This window comes from Entelurus aequoreus, linkage group LG09, assembly GCF_033978785.1.
Source record: "Entelurus aequoreus isolate RoL-2023_Sb linkage group LG09, RoL_Eaeq_v1.1, whole genome shotgun sequence".
NCBI classification, from domain to species: domain Eukaryota; kingdom Metazoa; phylum Chordata; class Actinopteri; order Syngnathiformes; family Syngnathidae; genus Entelurus; species Entelurus aequoreus.
The window spans coordinates 42,172,953-42,196,053 of record NC_084739.1 but is presented as its reverse complement, the minus strand read 5'-3'; the positions used below and the strand labels follow the sequence as shown (position 1 = coordinate 42,196,053).

Genomic DNA, 23,101 nt, shown 5'->3' with positions numbered 1-23,101 from the left:
AGTATGTCACCCTGTGTGTACAGCTTGCATCAGCTCTTTGAAACAGGTTCAGATGTTAGTCAGTTTGGCCCTTTAATTGGTGTAATTAGTCTTTGTGTGCGCAATAGGGGTCTGATAGGACGGATGGCTTCCAGCCCGCACGCCCTCTCAGACCGTTTACCAACTGTGATAAATTTGTGAACCCGCTAATCAGACACATTAATCACTCCAGCCATAACACGCCATTCAACTGTTTGCTGTTGCATTAAGGCTTGTTATCTCCCTCGGAACCAATGAAGGGTGCGGTACAGACATGGGGCCTTACCTATACATGCACACACAGGTGCACGGAATGGCCCTTTAATTGCCATTGTAGAGTGTTTTTAATCAACTTTTACTGCGGACTGTCATGAAAAATGGCTACGTTTTGTTGTTAATGGGCTATCTGGTAGAAGTTTATTGTCCGGAGGAAGTGAGGAGGAAAACTTCATTTTCTTCCAATCTCCTTTAACACCAAAGTGACCTCCGGCTTGTTGGTCAATAAAGCCATAAGAGAGTTGCTCTCACGCCCTGATAGGACGATTGTTCACTGTTAGGCTGGGGTCTGTCCTTCAGGAAGCAGGTGGCTTTCAGGCCACCCTGAAGTCAAGCAGCTCCTCTAACCCTTTGAAGATTTTGCTCTTTTCCATCTTCCTCAAGCCTCTTTCTGTCTGATCCCTCTTTAGCCCCTCTCTTCTGCCTCCCTCCCTTTCTATCTGGTTTACTCATCCTATTCTTCAGCCTCTCTTTTATCCCCAGATCACTTCTTTAGCCTTTTGATTAGCATACCAAAACCCCCATGCATTTACCCCATAGTTTAAGTGCTATTAATGCTAATTGGAGGCAGGGCACTTCTTTGAGCATCACTCTGCAGGTCTGTTTGTTCACCTGGTGGGGGGGCTGTGTGCGTGTGCATGCGTGTGTTCACCCTGTTTGTGCCCCTGCTTTAACCCCACACACAGATGTGCACTACCCATCCTCACCTAAGGTTAGGGATGGGTACCTTTCACATTTGAATCGCTACGGTACGAATTCTACGGTACCTTGGTACCGAAGAAAATTGGTACTCTACAGCAGTGGTCCCCAACCACCGGGCCGCACAAGAAATAAAAAAAAAAAAAAAATGTTTTGTTTTTTTTCTTTTAATTTAATCAACATACAAAACACAATATATACATTATATATCAATATAAATCAATACAGTCTGCAGGGATCCAGTCCGTAAGCACACATGATTGTATTTCTTTATGACAAAAAAATATATATATATATATATATTTTTTTACTACTCCCCCCCCCCCTGGTCAGTGGGACACATTTTCAAGCATTGACCGGTCCGCAAGTACAAAAAGGTTGGGGACCACTGCTCTACAGTACCAATTTCCAGTACTTTTCTGTGTGTTCAAATGTGTTATTGAATCTACATGTTTTAACACTGAACTGTGCTGTCCTATTGTTATCTTGTTTTCTTACACTTCTGTGTCTCATTGCAAGAACTGTACTGCACTGTATTACATAGTAGACTTGCACGCAATTGCAATTCCAAGACATTAGATGACAGTAGTGTATAGACGACGATGTATTGCCAGTCTTTGCCATTAAGCTGAATGTGCCAAGTGTTTTACTTTTGTTGGGACCTACAAAGTATTTATACTGTAAGTATTGTATTTTAAATTAACGTTTAAAGTACCAATGATTGTCACACACACACTAGATGTGGTGAAATTTGTCCTCTGCATTTGTCCCATCCCCTTGGGGAGCAGTGGGCAGCAGCGGCGCCGCGCCCGGGAATCATTTTGGTGATTTAACCCCCAACTCCAACCCTTTGTTGCTGAGTGCCAAGCAGGGAGGTTATGGGTCCCATTTTTATAGTCTTTGGTATGACTCGTCTGGGATTTGAACTCCAACCTACCGATCTCAGGGCGGACACTCTAACCACTTAATACACACCAGCTGTTTGATTGTAACATGCATCATAGTTGTAATTTTTATTACCAAATTTTTGGAAATGAATTGAATGAAATTATTTGAAATCAAAATGTCAAATTGCCAATGCTGATTTGTAGCATGTCTATGGCAAATTCAATATGGATTAGCATCGAGTTTGCGCATGTTGAAAAGTGGAGCCTACCTTTACTTTTGAGCGCCTTCTTCTTTCTCTGTTGTCATGGTGAATTGTAACATTAGCTAAAGGCATTCCGGCTGAGTCTGTTCTGTGTGCTTGACTGCTTGTTTCTCGGCCAAGTGCCAATTATGCAACTGGATGTGACGCCATGTGCAACAAAGGTATCGAAAAATAACACTGTTTGATTTTGCGTGAATCGGTACTCAGTAGTACTGCCAAACTTTGGTCAGTGCATTTAATACTACCGAATTCTTAGCCTATCCCTACATAAGGTAACATTTAATAAATCTTTATTTCATGTTTATTACAATTAATACCACACATGAACATTATTCATTTGATAAATGTGTTTTAAAACAATTTAATAATGTACCGTATTTTTCAGATTATAAATCGCTCCGGAGTATACGTCGCACCAGCCGAAAATGCATAATAAAGAAGGAAAAAAGCATATATATGTCGCACTCGAGTATAAGTCGCAGTTTTGGGGGAAATTTATTTGATAAAATCCAACACCAAGAATAGACATTTGAAAGGCAATTTAAAATAAATAAAGAATAGTGAACAACAGGCTGAATAAGTGTACGTTGTATGACGCATAAATAACCAACTGAGAACGTGCCTGTTACGTTAACGTAACATATTATGGTAAGAGTCATTCAAATAACTAGATAGATAGATAGATAGATAGATAGATAGATAGATAGATAGATAGATAGATAGATAGATAGATAGATAGATAGATAGATAGATAGATAGATAGATAGATAGATAGATAGATAGATAGATAGATAGATAGTACTTTATTGATTCCTTCAGGAGAGTTCCCTCAGGAAAATTTAAATTCCAGCAGCAGTGTACAAAATTGTAAAAAGTAAATAATGGGGGTATAAATGGAGACAAAATAGAAAAATATTACAATAGAATAAAAATAAAAAGCAACTATAACATATAGAACATGCTATACACTACCGTTCAAAAGTTTGGGGTCACATTGAAATGTCCTTATTTTTGAAGGAAAAGCACTGTACTTTTCAATGAAGATAACTTTAAACTAGTCTTAACTTTAAAGAAATACACTCTATACATTGCTAATGTGGTAAATGACTATTCTAGCTGCAAATGGTTTTTGGTGCAATATCTACATAGGTGTATAGAGGCCCATTTCCAGAAACTATCACTCCAGTGTTCTAATGGTACAATGTGTTTGCTCATTAAATGATAAATGATAAATGGGTTATACTTGTATAGCGCTTTTCTACCTTCAAGGTACTCAAAGCGCTTTGACAGTATTTCCACATTTACCCATTCACACACACATTCACACACTGATGGCGGGAGCTGCCATGCAAGGCGCTAACCAGCAGCCATCAGAGGCAAAGGGTGAAGCGTCTTGCCCAAGGACACAACGGACGTGACTAGGAAGGTAGAATGTGGGAATTGAACCCCAGTAACCAGCAACACTCCGATTGCTGGCACAGCCACTCTACCAACTTCGCCACGCCGTCCCATTGGCTCAGAAGGCTAATTGATGATTAGAAAACCCTTGTGCAATCATGTTCACACATCTGAAAACAGTTTAGCTCGATTGAGTTTCTGGAGCATCACATTTGTGGGGTCAATTAAATGCTCAAAATGGCCAGAAAAAGAGAACTTTCATCTGAAACTCGACAGTCTATTCTTGTTCTTAGAAATGAAGGCTATTCCACAAAATTGTTTGGGTGACTTTTGAACGGTAGTGTACGTTTACCAAACAATCTGTCACTCCTGATCGCTAAATCCGATGAAATCTTCTTCCTCGTTGTCGCTCCTCGTATGCGCTGCTCCCTTTCTTTCTGCTGCTCGATCGCCGTTTTCTGCTGCATATTTCACTACGTCCAGCTTGTAATCCACAGTATATGATTTCCTTTTCGGTGCCATTTTTATTCAGCCCTTCTCAGTTTTTATAAGTTACTGCCAATGTTGAAATGTTCCATTTTAATAGCTACGAACACAGTAGCAGTTTGCATCCCATGACCCACAATGCACTTCTGCCGTGACCCGCCCCCACCGAATTGTTATTGGTTGACGTGTGTGTTACGATTGCTGACATTTGCTTCGTCTCTTACGCGAATGAGATAAATAATATTATTTGATATTTTACGGTAATGTGTTAATAATTTCACACATAAGTCGCTCCGGAGTATATGTTGCACCCACGGAAAAACTATGAAAAGAACTGTGATTTATAATCCGAAAAATACGGTAATTGTGTCTTCAAATCAATGTGTCTTAATGTTGGACAATTTATTATTCCAGCCTAATGGTGTTCTGTAGTAATTGTACATAAACATATGCAGTACAATGGTACTTTTCGCACGATTCGGTTAATGACGAAAATTGTAGCCAACATTGTGCTCTAGTTATCTAGTTATCTTGTATGGCCAAACATTGCGTGTAATTAATTAGTCTGTTTGCCAACGTTTCATTCTGCAGAATTGTGTACCCCACAACTTTTTCTTTTTATTGAGTACAAATTCAATAAAGATCGCATTGAACATTTATATCTATTTTGCATTGTTTTCTGCATATGAAACTACTAATATTGTCCATCAAATTGTGTTAAAATTGTGTGTGTTTGTAACAGTTTAAATTGATTTATCTTATTTTTTATGGGGAAACAATTGCTTCTGTTTCCATACGATTAGTTTCTTGTGGGACATTTTGGAACTGATTACTAATGAAACCCGAGATACCAGTGTATTAGAAATAACTTTGTGGGTTACGTTGTGGTTGTCTATGATCATTCTTTTCTAGTTGATATTGCGGTATCCTTGGACAGAGAGAATACCGTAATGACACATTTACCCATATTTTCTTTTTTAAATTCTTCTTGTATACTGGGATTTATTTGTAAAAAGGGACTATTATGTACATGTGATATATTAATTATTAATATTTTGAAAGCAAAAATAGTGTCAAATGTAAAACTACAGTTAGGGCATATAATCAAATAAAGTATGAGTATAAAACTTAAACAAGACACACCCTGACCAAAACATAAATTCAACATCAATAATAATACCTATCGTTTTATATAACAATTTTCTAGGTACTCAACGTACACTGTTGGAAGAAGCAGTGATGCATTAACTTTCTTATGTGCTATTTATACTGTAGGTCAAAAGGTATTAACATATAATAACTAGGGCTGAATGGCTGAATCTATTTTGGGGTTGTTTTTTTCCATCACTCCATTTTCTACCACTTGTCCCTCTCGGAGTTGCGGGGGGTGCTGGAGCCTTTTATCTAAACAAAATATTTGGTCCTGTAACGGTGCATGCACACTTTTGCATGGCAGAAGGCATAGTTTTGATTCCTGGCCATGGCTGCAGGAAGGGTGTCCAGTGTAAAAACTAAGCCAAAAACCTAAATTATTTCTTCAAAGTTACTCATTATTGCTGCTTTAATTCAGTTACGATCACGGCAAAACAGACACAAAGCGAGCGAACATGGGCGCTGACGTTGAAAAACATCATCAAATTTCGATGCACTGATTGCTCCTGATCGATTTGTCTGTTTGTGCTACAAAGACAGCAGGGAGCTTGTCTCTTTCTGGAGTAAAACAGAATATTCAACAGTGAAATGCGAGATATAAGTAGTTTTGTTGCGGAAAAAGTGATTTTACATCCTAGTAGAGAATGGTGTAAAGAGTCGGGACATCACAAGTTTAACAACTTATAGGGGAAAAAAAGAGACACTCAAGAGGATAGTGATTGAATTGCCTTTATTAGTACTTGGCTAGTCTGATTTAATAAATAAAATAAATAAATAAATAAATACTTTTTTTTTTTTTAAATATATATATATATATATATATATATATATATATATATATTAGGGCTGCGAATCTTTGGGTGTCCCACGATTCGATTCAATATCGATTCTTGGGGTCAAGATTCGATTATAAATCGATTTTTTCCGATTCAACGCGATTCTCGATTCAAAAACTATATTTTTCAGATTCAAAACAATTCTCTATTCATTCAATACTTAGGATTTCAGCAGGATCTACCCCAGTCTGCTGACATGCAAGCAGAGTAGTAGATTTTGGTAAAAAGCTTTAATAATTGTAAAGGACAATGTTTTATCAACTGATTGCAATAATGTAAATTTGTTTTAACTATTAAATGAACCAAAAATATGACTTATTTTATCTTTGTGAAAATATTGGACACAGTGTGTTGTCAAGCTTATGAGATGTGATGCAAGTGTAAGCCACTGTGACACTATTGTTCTTTTTTTGTTTCTTTTGTTTTATAAATGTCTAATGATTATGTCAATGAGGGATTTTTAATCACTGCTATGTTGAAATTGTTACTAATATTGATACTGTTGTTGATAATATTCATTTTTGTTTCACTACTTTTGGTTTGTTCTGTGTCGTGTTTGTGTGTCCTCTCAATTGCTGCAATTATTGCTGTTCTGAGTGTTGCTGGCTCGGGTTTGGTTTTGGAATTGGATTGCATTGTTATGGTATTGCTTTGTATTATTTTGTTGGATTGATTAATTAAAAAAAAAAAAAAAATCGATTTTGGAAAAATGAGAATCGATACTGAATCGTACAACGTGAGAATCGCGATTTGAATTTGAATCGATTTTTTCCCACACCCCTAATATATATATATATATATATATATATATATATATATATATATATATATATATATATATATATATATATATATATATATATATATATATATTGTGTACAGAGACATCCTGGATGAAAACCAACACTTCTCATCCATCCCGATGGAGCTTGAGAGGTGCTGCGAAACTGCCCAAAGATAGGTGTGCCAAGCTTGTGGCATCGTATTCAAAAAGACTTGAGGCTGTAATTGCTGCCAAAGGTGCAACGGCAAAATGTTTAACAAAGGCTGTGAATACTTATGTACATGTGATTTTTTTTTATAAATTTGCAATTTAAAAAAATATATAACTTTTTCACATTGTTATCAATCAATCAATCAATCAATGTTTATTTATATAGCCCTAAATCACAAGTGTCTCAAAGGGCTGTACAAGCCACAACGACATCCTCGGTACAGAGCCCACATACGGGCAAGGAAAAACTCACCCCAGTGGGACGTCGGTGAATGACTATGAGAAACCTTGGAGAGGACCGCATATGTGGGTAACCCCCCCCCCTCTAGGGGAGACCGAAAGCAACGGATGTCGAGTGGGTCTGACATAATATTGTGAAAGTCCAGTCCACAGTGGATCCAACACATCAGCGGGAGTCCAGTCCACAGCGGGGCCAACAGGAAACCATCCCGAGCGGAGACGGGTCAGCAGCGCAGAGATGTCCCCAACCGATGCACAGGCTAGTGGTCCACCCGGGGTCCCGGCTCTGGACAGCCAGCACTTCATCCATGGCCACCGGACCTATGCAACTCCCCCTCGCAAGGGACAGGGGAGAAGAGGAGAGAAGAAAAGAAACGGCAGATCAACTGGTCTAAAAAAGGGGGGGTCTATTTAAAGGCTAGATTATACAAATGAGTTTTAAGATGGGACTTAAATGCTTCTACTGAGGTAGCATCTCTAACTGTTACCGGGAGGGCATTCCAGAGTACTGGAGCCCGAATAGAAAACGCTCTATAGCCCGCAGACTTTTTTTTGGCTCTGGGAATCACTAATAAGCCGGAGTTCTTTGAACGCAGATTTCTTGTCGGGACATATGGTACAATACAATCGGCGAGATAGGCTGGAGCTAAACCGTGTAATATTTTATACGTAAGTAGTAAAACCTTAAAGTCGCATCTTAAGTGCACAGGAAGCCAGTGCAAGTGAGCCAGTATAGGCGTAATATGATCAAACTTTCTTGTTTTTGTCAAAAGCCTTGCAGCCGCATTTTGTACCAACTGTAATCTTTTAATGCTAGACATAGGGAGGCCCGAAAATAATACGTTACAGTAATCGAGACGAGACGTAACGAACGCATGAATAATGATCTCAGCGTCGCTAGTGGACAAGATGGAACGAATTTTAGCGATATTACGGAGATGAAAGAAGGCCGTTTTAGTAACACTCTTAATGTGTGACTCAAACGAGAGAGTTGGGTCGAAGATAATACCCAGATTCTTTACCGAGTCTCCTTGTTTAATTGTTTGGTTGTCAAATGTTAAGGTGGTATTATTAAATAGATGTTGGTGTCTAGCAGGACCGATAATCAGCATTTCCGTTTTCTTAGCGTTGAGTTGCAAAAAGTTAGCGGACATCCATTGTTTAATTTCATTAAGACACGCCTCCAGCTGACTACAGTCCGGCGTGTTGGTCAGCTTTAGGGGCATGTAGAGTTGGGTGTCATCAGCATAACAGTGAAAGCTAACACCGTACTTGCGTATGATGTCACCCAGCGGCAGCATGTAAATACTAAAGAGTGCAGGGCCAAGAACCGAACCCTGGGGAACTCCGCACGTTACCTTGACATAGTCCGAGGTCACATTGTTATGGGAGACGCACTGCATCCTGTCAGTAAGATAAGAGTTAAACCAAGACAAGGCTAAGTCTGACATACCAATACGTGTTTTGATACGCTCTAATAAAATATTATGATCGACGGTATCGAAAGCGGCGCTAAGATCAAGAAGCAGCAACATAGATGATATTATAATAAGGTTATAATGAGGCTTTGTCTGCATAAATTTGAGAACAACAATGAATTTATTCCATTTTGAAATAAGGCTTTAACATTACAAAATATGGAAAAAATTAAGCGCTGTGAATATTTTTCGGATGCGCTGTAGAAACCATAGCATCATTTTTTTCATCTTTCCGTTCTTAAATACCTCTTTATTGAATGTGCACGTGTGACGGGCATTTGTGCGAGACAGCTGTGATAGGTTCTCCAAACGATAATTGTCACAAAGTTAAACTTTTAATTGGGACAAATAGACATTTTTGGTGAATCAGTTCTCTTAAACCACTATAAGTAACACATACTAGCCTGCAGTTATTTTTGTAATGTTGATATAGAACAATTTAATTGATATAGCCACAGTTTCTTTTGGGATATCTGGAGAAGTGGGAGGTCTATTTCAAACCACAAGGGTATTTTTTTTTTCATTGTAAGAAAACTGCTAGGTTTTTTGTTCTGCTACAGTTAGCACACATGCTACTGAAGGAGCAAATTGGATTGGTATTACAGTGTGTAAGCCTTCCCTTCCACCCTGATGAGCGCCTGCAAACAAATTGGATTGGTGGGGTGTAAATCTGAAGCAGCCTGATGAGCCGAATGGGCAAATTGAATTCTCACCAATGTAAATCTTTTATCAGCTCGCCCGGCGCCGCTCCTGCCGTTGCTTAAATCAAGTGATCATTCCCTGCTGTTCCAAGACGCATGCTTTCTCTATTGGCCATTTGCCGGCGCACATAATCTGTTTTTGATGACTGTGTAAGGATGTCGTGGTACATATCGGCTACTGAGTCGTCCCCCTGGCCTGCGCCGCCTAAATTGCTCTCATTCTTGCTGTGATTCTGCCCCTCCTTTTCTCTTCTTCCACCAAACACTCTCACAACCTGCGCAGTTGGCAGAGAAATATTGCTTTGATTAAGCTGTTTGTATGTGTTGATTCCAGAGATTACTCAGATGACTAGTCAATCTAATGCACCTCCTGTTGTTTTCTGGAAAATACTTTCATCTCTTTGTGACATAAAGCAGATGATCTGATTGCTCGTATTTTTCAACCCTCTGCCATTCCATTCATTCATATTTCTAGTATTTTGTATATAAGATGTGGCAGTTAAAATGCATTCATGCTAATTCTAATAAGGATTATTTTAATCAGTATGAGTATTTATAAATGTGCATTACTAGCGCTGATGTGGTTTTCTGGATGTCTTTGTTTGAGCAGTCGAGAAGCAGCACATGTCATATTCCAACATGCAAGTATAATACACCTCATACACACCTGTGTTCGCCACAGGACCGGAGATCCGCCTCCACAAGCCCAAAGAGTGTGCATTAACCTCCAGAGTTGGGCTAGAGCAAGGGTGTGCAAAGTGCGGCCCGAGGGCCATTTGCGGCCCGCAGCTAATGGTTTACCGGCCCGCCACACATTCTGGAAATGCTATTGCAAAAATAAATAAAAAAACATTAAAAAAGTGGAATGAGGTGAAATCTAACTACACAAATTTGCAATGTTGACACAAAGCTGCCATGCAGGCTGTTTTTTTTCTTTTGTCTATCTTTAATTTTCTTTTTTTGCCATTGCTAAAAAAAATTAAAAAAAATTTATAATGAATTATTGACCTTTTCAAGGCTCCAATTATTTCAAATATTTCACTTTAAAATGTTTTATGTGGAAAATATTGCATATTTTGTGTGGTTGCCATACAAAAACATTGTTTTCTTTGACAAAAGAGCATAAATAAACAAAATAATAGTTCAAACGTAAAATTGACAGATATATCTGAAGTTGATCTCGTAACTTAAGTGTTGAAAGTAAAAAAAAAATATAAAAATGTATCACTTTATGAGTGAAGGGAAGTGAATTATATTTATATAGCGCTTTTCTCAAGTGACTTAAAGCGCTTTACATTGTGAAACCCAATATCTAAGTTACATTTAGACCAGTGTGGGTGGCAACCCTGAAGTTGCTGGCACGGCCGCTCTACCAACCGAGCTATACCGCCGTATATGGTGGGGCACCTTTTGGATCCCAAATACATTTAATGGGATTTGATTTATCTTTTCACTGTGGTTACTCAAAAATAATAATTAATTAAAATCAATGGTGTCCTGCATTATTGATCTTTTTAAGACTCGAATTACTTCACATCAAACATTGCTTTCTGAATGTTTTGGGCATTGGAGGAAATACTGCATATTTCAGTTTTATTATAAAAAACAAAGTTGTCTTTGACAGAAAAAGCATAAAACCTTTTTGGGTTTTTTAACTTTATATCAACCTGAAGTTGATATACTGTAGAGATTTACTGTAATTGTTTAATATAAAAAAATAATAATAATTTGACTTGTTTTTAACATTTTAATGACTTAGACCCTTTATGGTCCCCGGGAGCACTAAAAAGATTTTAAAAAATTAAAATCCATATATTTTGTTATGGTTTGAAAAAGAAAAAAATCAAAATGGCCCCCGCATGCTTTAATTTTTCTGTGTGCGGCCCTCAGTGGAAAAAGTTTGGACACCCCTGTGCTAGAGCTATCTTTTAATCATCGACTAGTTCATTTATTAGTTTGTTTGATTCATTGAGTAATCGTATAAAACACACTTGATATCCTCAATAGATATTTTATGGAAAATAGTTAAAATAAACACCGATTTTTTATTTTCCATAACGTTAATTATTTATTTCTAAAAATGCACATCATCAACATTGAAATTGCACTTTTAACATGTGTGCATCAATGAAAAAAAACAACTATTGGCTGTTCACCAACACACAGATCACGACACCTACACACCAGCACTTTCATGTAAAGTACCATCAGTGCTCAGAATCAGAATCACTTTATTAATCCCCGATGGGAAATTAAGATTTCCAGCATAATCCCATTCAAGAGCAGACAAACATTACAGGGAGACAGAACAGAATCGCTGACTGGTCTGCCAACTTCTGGTGCCCCTTACAAAAAAGGTGAGAAACAGGTAAACGCTTTTCAGTCTAAGCCTGCGCCCCTGAAGAGGGGGTCCAGACTGAAGCCAAGGAAAAAAACAACTCATAGTCATAGCACACATAAACATGTGTGTAAGAGGGAAACATCAAACATCAAAGAACACAAAGGACATTAAAGACATTAAAAGAGCAGAGCTGATGCAACCAGCCATTTCTACATACAGCTGCAAAAATAAAACAACAAAAAATATTTCACCAATAATATATATTGCACACACACGATTGCACCATGCATAGACAAGCAACCAAACAAAAAACATAATTTCAACACCCACACACACTGTAGTAGCCTCTGCTGTGTTCCACGCCATCGTCTGCTGGGGTGGGGGGAAAATGGCCAGAGACAGGAGCAGACCCAACAAAGCAACCAAGAGAGCCGACTCCACCCTCGGCCGCCCACTAACTCTCTTCCACCATAGTGATGAGTTTTAGTACCTTAGAAGCACCTTTGCACTGTGACAAATCACTGCTGTTGTGTCCTTGGGCAAGACACTTCACCCTTGCCCCCAGTGCCGCACACACTGGTGAATGAATGATAGGTGGTCGGAAGTGGGGCCGTAGGCGCAAATTGGCAGCCACGCTTCCGTCAGTCTACCCCAGGGCAGGTGTGGCTACAAATGTAGCTTACCACCGCCAATGTGTGAATGTGAGCGCTGTGAGTATCTGGTTGAAAGAAAAGTGCTATATAAATCTAATCCATTAGATGAAGCGCTGGTTGCAGCTTGTGCTCAAATTTGAGACAGTGTTCTGGCAAGCCACTCACACTTCTGGAATTCATGCAACCCCTACATGTGCGTAACAAGGAATATGGAAATGTAATTGTATCTCCCTGGGCGTGCATCTCTAACAAAGTAATCTTTCATGTGGAACACAGCTGCGGTAAAGATCAGCTCGGCTCGGCAGCTCATCAGCTGATCGCCGATCAATTAAAAAAGGCCAATATCAGCCCCCGATTCAATGCCATGTTCGGGATCAGGACATGTCAATTATAAACCTTGTCTATAGCAACCACTTGCTTAACACAGCCAACAGCCACTTATTTTGCATAGCAGAATTTATTTTATTTATTCCGTATAGCAGCTACTCTAATCAAAATATATTACAATGATGCATGATAATGATTGACTGAGTCTCAGTTGATGTTATTGTTGACGTCCGAGACTGAATGGAGGCAGTGCATTCATGCTATCACATTCTGTCTTTCTTTCCTGCCGTCACATTCAATTCTATTAGAAACACTATCACTGCCATTTCCCGTCCTGTCCTCTGTTACGATACAACTAAGGCTGCACACCTGGCCGTACGTCATTGTCTTTTATACACACATGATCGCAAATACCATGCCTTTGTGCTGTCTTCTCCCCCATCAACATCCAAACTGGGCCAATACTTAAGTACACCAATACTTAATAAATGTGCACAAACGGTACAAACTTTCAGAATACAATCTGTCCTGCAGCACTTTTACCAAAGGTAAACATGGTAGGCTACATGCTAGTAGGAGATTGCAGCTACACAACAGTTAAGCACACAATAGAATACAAGCTAGACACACATAATAATGGGTGGGGAGGTTAATAAGGAATTATTTTGAAAATTGTTGGTAAATTGATGCATTTCAAATATTTTCTGTTACAGACTAAAAAAAACAATGTTAATAAAGTTATATTTGTTGTAAGTTGACCTATATGGCTTTCTTATTTATTTTCTTTCATATTAATAAGGATACAATTTTATGCAGAGGTGTACTTACAGTTTTATAGACAAATGATACTATTTATTGTCACGGCAAAGAGTAGGGGGAAGCCAAATGTTTTCTTTTTCCTGGCGGGTTAACAGAAAATAATTGAAAAGCAGTGCCTTAAATAAACAAGATTGCACTCTAAAACACGTGTTATTATAAACAAGTATCCAAATATTATAGCTGCATATTACTTACAGATACAAAGTGTCCAAGGTAAAAGCATATTAGAAAGTATACAGAATCAATCATGTCCGTGGAAAAAAAATAAAAAAATGTGTACTACACTTTAACTTTCAGACACCATAAGTCCATTCCAGATGGTTAATAATCAATCAAAGTTTATTTAGCCCTTAATCACAAATGCCTCAAAGGGATAATAGTGTTGTCAGTTTGAGTAATTTCACTTAATGAAGAATTTTCTAACATTGCACACTACAAAATATTAAATATATACGGTTTATGATTTGTGCTGATATCGTACGGGGTCAATATCAGTTTCAGCCAGGATTAAAGACTCCAATATGGGTATCGTATTGGAAGTTAAAAAAAGGTGTATGTACCCCCTAATTCGAACAATGTAATACAGTTTAATCAAAGTAAAAACTGTTTTCACCTATTGGGTGTGTGTATTGTACGGATTACCTTCACCTAGCACAAAAGCGTGGTATTGATTGTTTTGTCATTTGTAGTTGTTTTTTGGTTTTTTTACTATGGCGCAGTCTACAATAGCGGACGCGTGCAAATTTTTGGCACCTATGCAGATCCCAAATACACAACAGCAGTTAATGATAGGTAAGAAAAGTTGGTTTTGCATAATATTGTGAAACAAAACGCCAGTTATTATGTCTCCTAATAGGTGCCATTTTGAGGTCCTTATTAGGGTTGCAAAATTCCGGGAATATTCAAAGTTGGAAACTTTCCATGGGAATTAACAGGACTATATGGGAAATAATGGGAATTAATGGGAATAAACATTGAATGCAACATGCTAAATCTTGCAGCATGATTATTAGCTAAAACAACCTGATTTAATGCAAATTCAGTTGAATTTCAACCCTTTACTGTGCATTCCTCCATCACATGTGCAGTACATTCTTCCATCACATGCACAGATAATTCCCAGCATGCTACACACTACAGGCCACACTAGTATTTGAGCCCAAAGACTTCATCCAGTCAGGTAAGTTTTGATGATATTACTGGGGTAAATATATTTGATTTATGGTATTTAAGTTTAATAGCGGTGTAATTGCTTGTTACTGTATGACTGTAGACTACTCCAGCAGACTTCCACTCTAGCTAGCTAGCTCTTCCTGTACTTGTTAAATGATTTTGGGCCCTGTGTCCCGACGGGATCACCACCTTATCGTGGTGGGGCACTTTGCGCGTCTCCATGACCTCTAGAGCTATGTCGGCTGGAGTCTTGTACTCCTGGCAGGGTTACCCATGCCGAACAGGTCGAAGGGTAGAGTCCAGACTAAGAGTGATCCCGAAGACCTCAACGGTAGAACAGGCAGAAGATGGTAGCAGTGAGAAGCACCACAATGGCTGTAAAAGTGGACGAAGGCTAAGGGAGCACACCCTGACAGAAAAGCAAGCTGGTGGCGGCAAGCTTTGAGGCGGTTTCCCAAAAACCTGGATTCCGGCAGCTTCCTGCAGTTGTAAGAAGATGCCGGTCGTCTAGGGTCTCCCTTGCCACTGGAACGATCTTCTTACAATCAAGGTAGTGGCGTTGGGAAAAGCGCACCCCTCATGCCACTCTAAAAACCATCATTGCGCAGGTATCTTCTTTACCTGAGTCTCCGACCTCAAAAGTCTGACGGCGATGGAGCGTCCAGTAACGGGGGCAGGTTTGAATGAGCTGGAAGCTCTTAGCTGGAACTCTGCACGTCAGCGGCACAGGACAACGGTCGTTAGCAGCGGGGATTGAGTGGCAGCTGTTTCCGGCAGACTCCTGTGCGTCTGAGCAGCCCCTATTTAGGGACCACTCTGCTCACCCCAATTGGGGAAAGGCCTAGAAAAGGTGGCCTAAAGATTGCCCACTCAAGACAGTACCGGGCAGGAAACCGCACCTGTCGGGACATTCCATTACGCGGTCGAAATACAAAGATTTTACCATTTAGAATTGCAGCATGGAACATAAGGACACTCCTGGATGCCAGTCCGGACAGACCACAGCGCAGAACTGCACTTGTTGCCAGCGAGCTAAAGCACTACAATGTGGATGTGGCAGCACTCAGTGAGACCCGATTCCTCGAGGAAGGCTCACTCAATGAAGTAGGAGAGGGTTATACGTTCTTTTGGAAAGGATACCCCATGGGCGGACCACACCTTCACGGAGTTGGTTTTGCAATCAAGAACAGCCTTCTGCTCAAGCTCACAGAATCACCAGTGGGTGTCAGTGAAAGGCTCATGACTCTTCGCATCCCCCTTGCAAAATGCAGACATGTCACTTTGGTAAGTGCCTATGCACCAACTCTGCCATCCAATGATGAAGAGAAGGACTGCTTCTACCAGGCACTCGATGACATCCTCAGTCACATCCCGAGGAGTGACAAAATCATGTTGCTTGGTGATTTCAATGCAAGAGTCGGAAAGAACACGCAAAACTGGAATGGTGTGATCGGAGCCCACGGCATTGGAAAAGTCAACCCCAATGGCATGAGACTCCTTAGTCTCTGTGCGGAACACGATCTTACCATCACAAACACCATCTTCCAACAAAAGAACAAATATAAGGCATCCTGGATGCATCCCAGGTCCAAACACTGGCACCTGATCGACTATGCGATCGTGAGGAAGGCTGACCTCAAGGACGTGCTCATTACAAGAGCTATGCGAGGGGCAGACTGCTGGACCGACCACCGCATGATTCTGACAAAGGTCAGAATGCACGTTCGGCCCCTAACACGTCGCGGTGCACCAAAGAGGAAAACACTCAACTGTGCCAGACTCTCCAGCAGCGACACCCGTGACAACTTCCGTCGCTCCCTAGCTGAGAAGCTGGCAGACATTGAGCCGCTGATCACCTCAGTGTCTGGGATGGATGAGAAGTGGACCTCTCTATCCACCATCCTCTTTGACACTGCAGCCCAAGCCATTGGTTTTAAAACCAAGAAACACCAAGACTGGTTTGACCAGAATGCTGGAGAGATCTCCACCCTCCTGTACAGAATGCACAAGGCACACAGAGCCACCCTGAACAACCCACAATCCCAATTCCATAAAAAGCAATGGCAAGCCCTTCGTTCTGAGGCCCAAACAACTCTCAGAAAACTGCAAGATGAGTGGTGGATCTCAAAGGCCAATGAAATCCAGTCTCACGCTGATAGAAACGATATGCACAGTTTCTATGATGCAGTGAAAACCATCTACGGCCCCAGAAACTGCTCCCTGGCACCTGTTAGATCTGCTGATGGAACATCTTTAATCAAGGATCAGGCTATGATAGTGGAGCGGTGGGCTGAGCATTTTAACACCGTGCTCAACCAGCCCACCCCAGTGGACCCAACTGTCCTTGCAGAGCTCCCTGAACATCCTAGCTTGCCAGATCTCAACCTCCCCCCAACCTTCAAAGAAATCCTGCATGCAGTCAAACCCTGAAAAACAATAAATCCCCTGGACCTGACAGCATCCCGGCTGAACTTCTCAAGGAAGGAGGCTACCTCTGTACACGGACACTGTATCTCTACTTTTCAGAGGTGTGGAGACGAGAGTGTGTCCCGCAACAGTGGAAAGATGCCAACATTGTGACCATCTACAAGAACAAAGGAGACAAATCCATCTGCTCCAATAGTAGGGGTATCTCTCTGTTGGCCATTGCTGGAAAGGTCCTTACCAAAGTCATGCTCCGCAGACTCATCCCCGCAATATCAGAACGGGTCACCCCAGAGTCGCAGTGGGGTTTTCGGAAGGACAGGGGGACAGTTGACATGATCTTTGTGACACGTCAGCTCCAAGAGAAATGCCGGGAGCAGCACAAGGACTTGTTCATTGCCTTTGTCGACCTTTCAAAGGCATTTGACACAGTGAACAGGGACCTACTGTGGCAAGTCCTGAAGAGATTTGGGTGTCCACCCAAGTTTCTCACCATCCTTGCACAGTTCCATTCTGGGATGATGGCCCGAGTGGTAGTTGGAAGACACAGCTCAGAGGCCTTTGGTGTGAAAACTGGAGTGAAGCAGGGCTGTGTGCTGGCTCCAGTTCTCTTCAACATCTTCCTCGTCTGTGTCACAACACTGCTACGTAGGGAGATGGAGGAGCAGGCTGGAGTTACCATAGACTTCAGGCTTGATGGTAACCTGTTTAACATCAGGAGGCTACAGGCAACTACCAAGCTGACCTCAGAAACCATCATTGAACTGCAATACCCCGATGACTGTGCCCTGGTTGCCCATACACCACAGGCTCTGCAAAACATCCTCTCGGCAGCTGTAACTGCATATACCAGAATGGGACTGACGATCAACACCCAGAAGACAGAGGTACTCTGTCAGTCCAGTGCTGACCTCCCACAATACCCCACAATAACCCTCACAGCAGCAGGGCAACAGCTGCTCACGGTGCCCACCTTCAAATACCTGGGGAGCATAATGTCTGACACCTGCTCAATGGATGACGAGATCCAGAACCGCCTCAAGCAAGCATCAGCATCTTTTGGTCGTCTAAGGAGAAGGGTTTTTCAGAATAGCAACCTCAAACTCCACACCAAAGTGCTGGTCTACAGAGCAGTATGCATCACTGCATTACTGTACGGATGTGAGGCATGGACTCTCTACAGCCGCCATCTGAGAAGCCTGGAGACCTTCCATGTAAGATGTCTGCAGAAGATCCTTGGCATCACATGGAAGGACAGAGTGCCGCACACAGAAGTGCTGGAGAGGGCAGGCAGCTGCAGCGTGGAGTCCATCATGACCCAACATCAACTCAGGTGGTTGGGGCATGTCATCCAAATGCCCAGCCATAGACTCCCACGCAGAATCCTCTATGGTCAGTTACACCTTGGCCAACGCAGTGCTGGTGGGCAGAAGAAGCGGTTCAAAGACCAAATGAAGACCACACTGAAGAGATGCCAGATCAACCCCTCTTCACTGGAGGAACTTGCTTCCTGCCGAGACCTCTGGCGCTCCCACTCCTCACAGGGAGTGGATTATATAGAGGAACAGCGCACACAACACCGTGCAGCAAAGCGTGCGAAGAGGCATGCTCGCCAAGCCACCCCTGGTCCCCCCAGCACCTCCTTCACATGCCCGGTCTGTAACCGCATCTGTGGATCCAGGATCGGACTGTTCAAACATCAGCAGACTCACAAATAAAAGAAGATGGTCATCATCGCATCGATGGACAACCATAAGCAAGACTACTCCAGCAGACTTCCACTCTAGCTAGCTAGCTGTTCCTGTACTTGTTAAATGATTTTGGGCCCAATATCTCTAGCTAGCTAGGTTTATGTACCACCACAGTCTCATAATGAACCGAAAATATTTCTCCGTGAGCCGTGATGCTAATTTTCTCTATGTTAAATCCCATTCATTTATGCTAACAACGTTAGCGATCCCAATTTACCTTTTTTGTGATCTGTAAAGTTCAACTAGCAAATATTAAATCAAAATGCGTAGTTTCCTCTGCCTTCTGTTCTGCTAGCCATTCTGTAGGTTATAGTTTGATTTAGCATGCTGATTGATCCATCCATCCATCTTCTTCCGCTTATCCGAGGTCGGGTCGCGGGGGCAGCAGCTTAAGCAGGGAAGCCCAGACTTCCCTCTCCCCAGCCACTTCGTCCAGCTCCTCCCGGGGGATCCCGAGGCGTTCCCAGGCCAGCCGGGAGACATAGTCTTCCCAACGTCTCCTTGGTCTTCCCTGTGGCCTCCTACCGGTCGGACGTGCCCTAAACACCTCCCTAGGGAGGCGTTTGGGTGGCATCCTGACCAGATGCCCGAACCACCTCATCTGGCTCCTCTCGATGTGGAGGAGCAGCGGCTTTACTTTGAGCTCCCCCCGGATGGCAGAGCTTCTCACCCTATCTCTAAGGGAGAGCCCCGCCACCCGGCGGAGAAAACTCATTTCGGCCGCTTGTACCCGTGATCTTGTCCTTTCGGTCATAACCCAAAGCTCATGACCATAGATGAGGATCGGAACGTAGATCGACCGGTAAATTGAGAGCTTTGCCTTCCGGCTCAGCTCCTTCTTCACCACAACGGATCGATACAGCGTCCGCATTACTGAATACGCCGCACCGATCCGCCTGTCAATCTCACGATCCACTCTTCCCTCACTCTTGAACAAGACTCCGAGGTACTTGAACTCCTCCACTTGGGGCAGGGTCTCCTCCGCAACCCGGAGATGGCACTCCATCCTTTTCCGGGCGAGAACCATGGATTCGGACTTGGAGGTGCTGATTCTCATCCCAGTCGCTTCACACTCAGCTGCGATCCAATCCAGCGAGAGCTGAAGATCCTGGCCAGATGAAGCCATCAGGACCACATCATCTGCAAAAAGCAGAGACCTAATCCTGCAGCCACCAAACCGGATCCCCTCAACGCCTTGACTGCGCCTAGAAATTCTGTCCATAAAAGTTATGAACAGAATCGGTGACAAAGGGCAGCTTTGGCGGAGTCCAACCCTCACTGGAAACGTGTCCGACTTACTGCCGGCAATGCGGACCAAACTCTGGCACTGATCATACAGGGAGCGGACCGCCACAATCAGACAGTCCGATACCCCATACTCTCTGAGCACTCCCCACAGTACTTCCCGAGGGACACGGTCGAATGCCTTCTCCAAGTCCACAAAACACATGTAGACTGGTTGGGCAAACTCCCATGCACCCTCAAGGACCCTGCCGAGAGTATAGAGCTGGTCCACAGTTCCACGACCAGGACGAAAACCACACTGTTCCTCCTGAATCCGAGGTTCGACTATCCGGCGTAGCCTCCTCTCCAGCACACCTGAATAGACCTTACCGGGAAGGCTGAGGAGTGTGATCCCACGATAGTTAGAACACACCCTCCGGTTCCCCTTCTTAAAGAGAGGAACCACCACCCCGGTCTGCCAATCCAGAGGTACCGCCCCCGATGTCCACGCGATGCTGCAGAGTCTTGTCAACCAAGACAGCCCCACAGCATCCAGAGCCTTAAGGAACTCCGGGCGGATCTCATCCACCCCCGGGGCCTTGCCACAGAGGAGCTTTTTAACTACCTCAGCAACCTCAGCCCCAGAAATAGGAGAGCCCACCACAGATTCCCCAGGCACTGCTTCCTCATAGGAAGACGTGTTGACGTGATGCTGATTGAGTGTTCATTTATTCATCTAGCCTATTTCTATTCATTTGTCCATCAGTTAAATATTTTTAAAGACTACTCCAATTGTTTAGCTGACTATTTATATCTGTGTGTGGCATTACATTAGTGTTTTATAAGCTTCCCATCTTATTCTACAGAATAAGATGGACAGTGTCCAACATTGAATAATCAAAAAATGGTCAAAATTTCCAGACTTCCCGAGCTTAACTTCCCGTGGTAAATTTCCACCCCTTTGCAACCCTAGTCCTTATACACACACCAAAGTAGTACTCGTATGTTGAAGCACGGTAGCCGTAATACTCCGACAATCCATCAAGCAGTGCGGCTTCTGAGCTTACTAAGGTCTTATTGAAACATTTTGACAGATATTTGAGCGCCGTGTGTAATGTCCTAAAGTTTTCAATGAAACATTAAAGTTTTGGTGTCATGTTCATCATTTATTGAACAGGCGTCAGTCAACCTGCAGTCAACCCGTGTCTCTTATATAAGTGTTAAAGGCGCACGTGATTAAAAGGCATTTTTGAAAAACTTAAATAATTTGAAGTGCACCTAAAGTCTGAAAATGACGGTATTCATTGTGTTTGGCTTGTGTGTCCCCTCAGTTACCCGTACAGTGAAGACAGCAATCAGGGGAAGCAGTACATGAACACCAGATGCCCCGCCTGGTGTGACCGAATCCTCATGTCTTCATCTGCCAGAGACATGGTTTTAAAGGTGAGCTTCATATGGTGTTTATGCCATATTTTTCATTTAAATTCAGATGCCTTTACATGTACAATATTGCATAGTTATAGGGCCGAATCTACTAAAGGTGTATTGAAAGGTGCAAACTTGATAGTACACGCAAAGCTGACCTACCAAGTTTGTGCAGAGAATTTGGTCTCTTTAATGGGCAAAAAAGAGAGTGCAATCCATTTAGCATGTTTGCCTTCATGAATATGCAGGATATGCGCTGGTTTTCAGAACACCAGCAACACTGGGAGAAGGAGAGGAAAATATGATTATCATCATGACTAAAACTGTTCTGAGGCTGCTGTTTTGCGTCTGTTATTAGCATGTTTGAAATCTGCAAACTGACACAGTTAAGCACAAATGGCTGTGAGAAAGGAGGCGATCACGCTGCAAAGAGAAGACAGAGAATACTTCATTCTACGCATGTGTTTCTGTCAGAAATAAAAAATTCAGCCATATAATTTTATACGTTTTATACTGCTTAATGACTTAAGAGGGCTGATTAAAATTGATGCGTATAAATGTCTGCTGTTGTTTTTTTCAACGGCGTTCGTTTTTTTTCATAAAGGCGATATATTATATCCATCATATTTCATGCAAAATGCATTTTCTTGTGCCTGTAACATTCCAGCACACGTTCACAGTTAGTGCTAACGATTCCCAGAGCACACTTTCAGCGCGCTAAAAAATTGGGTTCCGTTGTAGATCGTACTGGAGGACCGACTCTGAATTGCCTATAAAAAGTGGCACATGCTATAGTTGTGTGCTGCATGTTTCAAAACATAGCGAAACGCCACAAGTTGGAGCATGATAAAATGAATGTGAAGAAATGAGTCTGCGTGGTGACAACCGCGGGCTTGTACTACATGCAAAAACCTTATTTAAATATTTATATAGATACTACAATGATCGCATCGATATGTTTCAGTATCACAAAATATGTTTTGTCATTTTTTTCCTATTTATAAACTCAGCAAATATGTCCCTCGACACAAAATAATTTTGATTATGCCCCTTTAACTACTTGGTATCAGATTGATACATAAATTTGTAGTATCACTCAAAACTAATGTAAAGCATCAAACAACAGACAATTGAGTGCTTATTACAATTTAACAGAAGTGTAGATAGAACATGTTAAAACAGAAAGTAAGCAGATATCAACAAGTAGATTAGTAATCCATGTTCTACCGCTTGTCGCTCATAATTTTGACCAAATAATACAATGAGAAATGACACAATATGTTACTGCATACGTCAGCAGCCAAATTAGGAGGCTTTGTTTGCCAAAATTAGTTTTGGATGGCTGTATGTAACTAATGTTTAATGTATCATAAGATTTTTTTTTGGTTAAAATAAAGCCAATAATGATTTTTTTTGTGGTACCCCGTATTTTGAAAAGTATCAAATTACATTTTGGTACCAGTATCAACATATTGGTATCGGGACAACCCTAGTTTGCATTCACTGTTTAGCCCTTGTTAACTGGATCTTAGTAGA

At 41.7% G+C, this 23,101-nt stretch overlaps 1 protein-coding gene across 2 annotated transcripts in view; it reads left to right on the top strand.

Moving 5' to 3' along the window:
* LOC133657447 (inositol polyphosphate-5-phosphatase A-like) overlaps positions 1-23,101 on the top strand; it is a 441,346-nt gene that overhangs the window by 400,985 nt on the left and 17,260 nt on the right. For both annotated transcript variants that reach the window (XM_062058790.1, XM_062058791.1), the window contains exon 13: positions 21,472-21,583. In XM_062058790.1, coding sequence (XP_061914774.1) covers positions 21,472-21,583 — 112 coding nt within the window. The remainder of the gene's footprint in view (positions 1-21,471; positions 21,584-23,101) is intronic.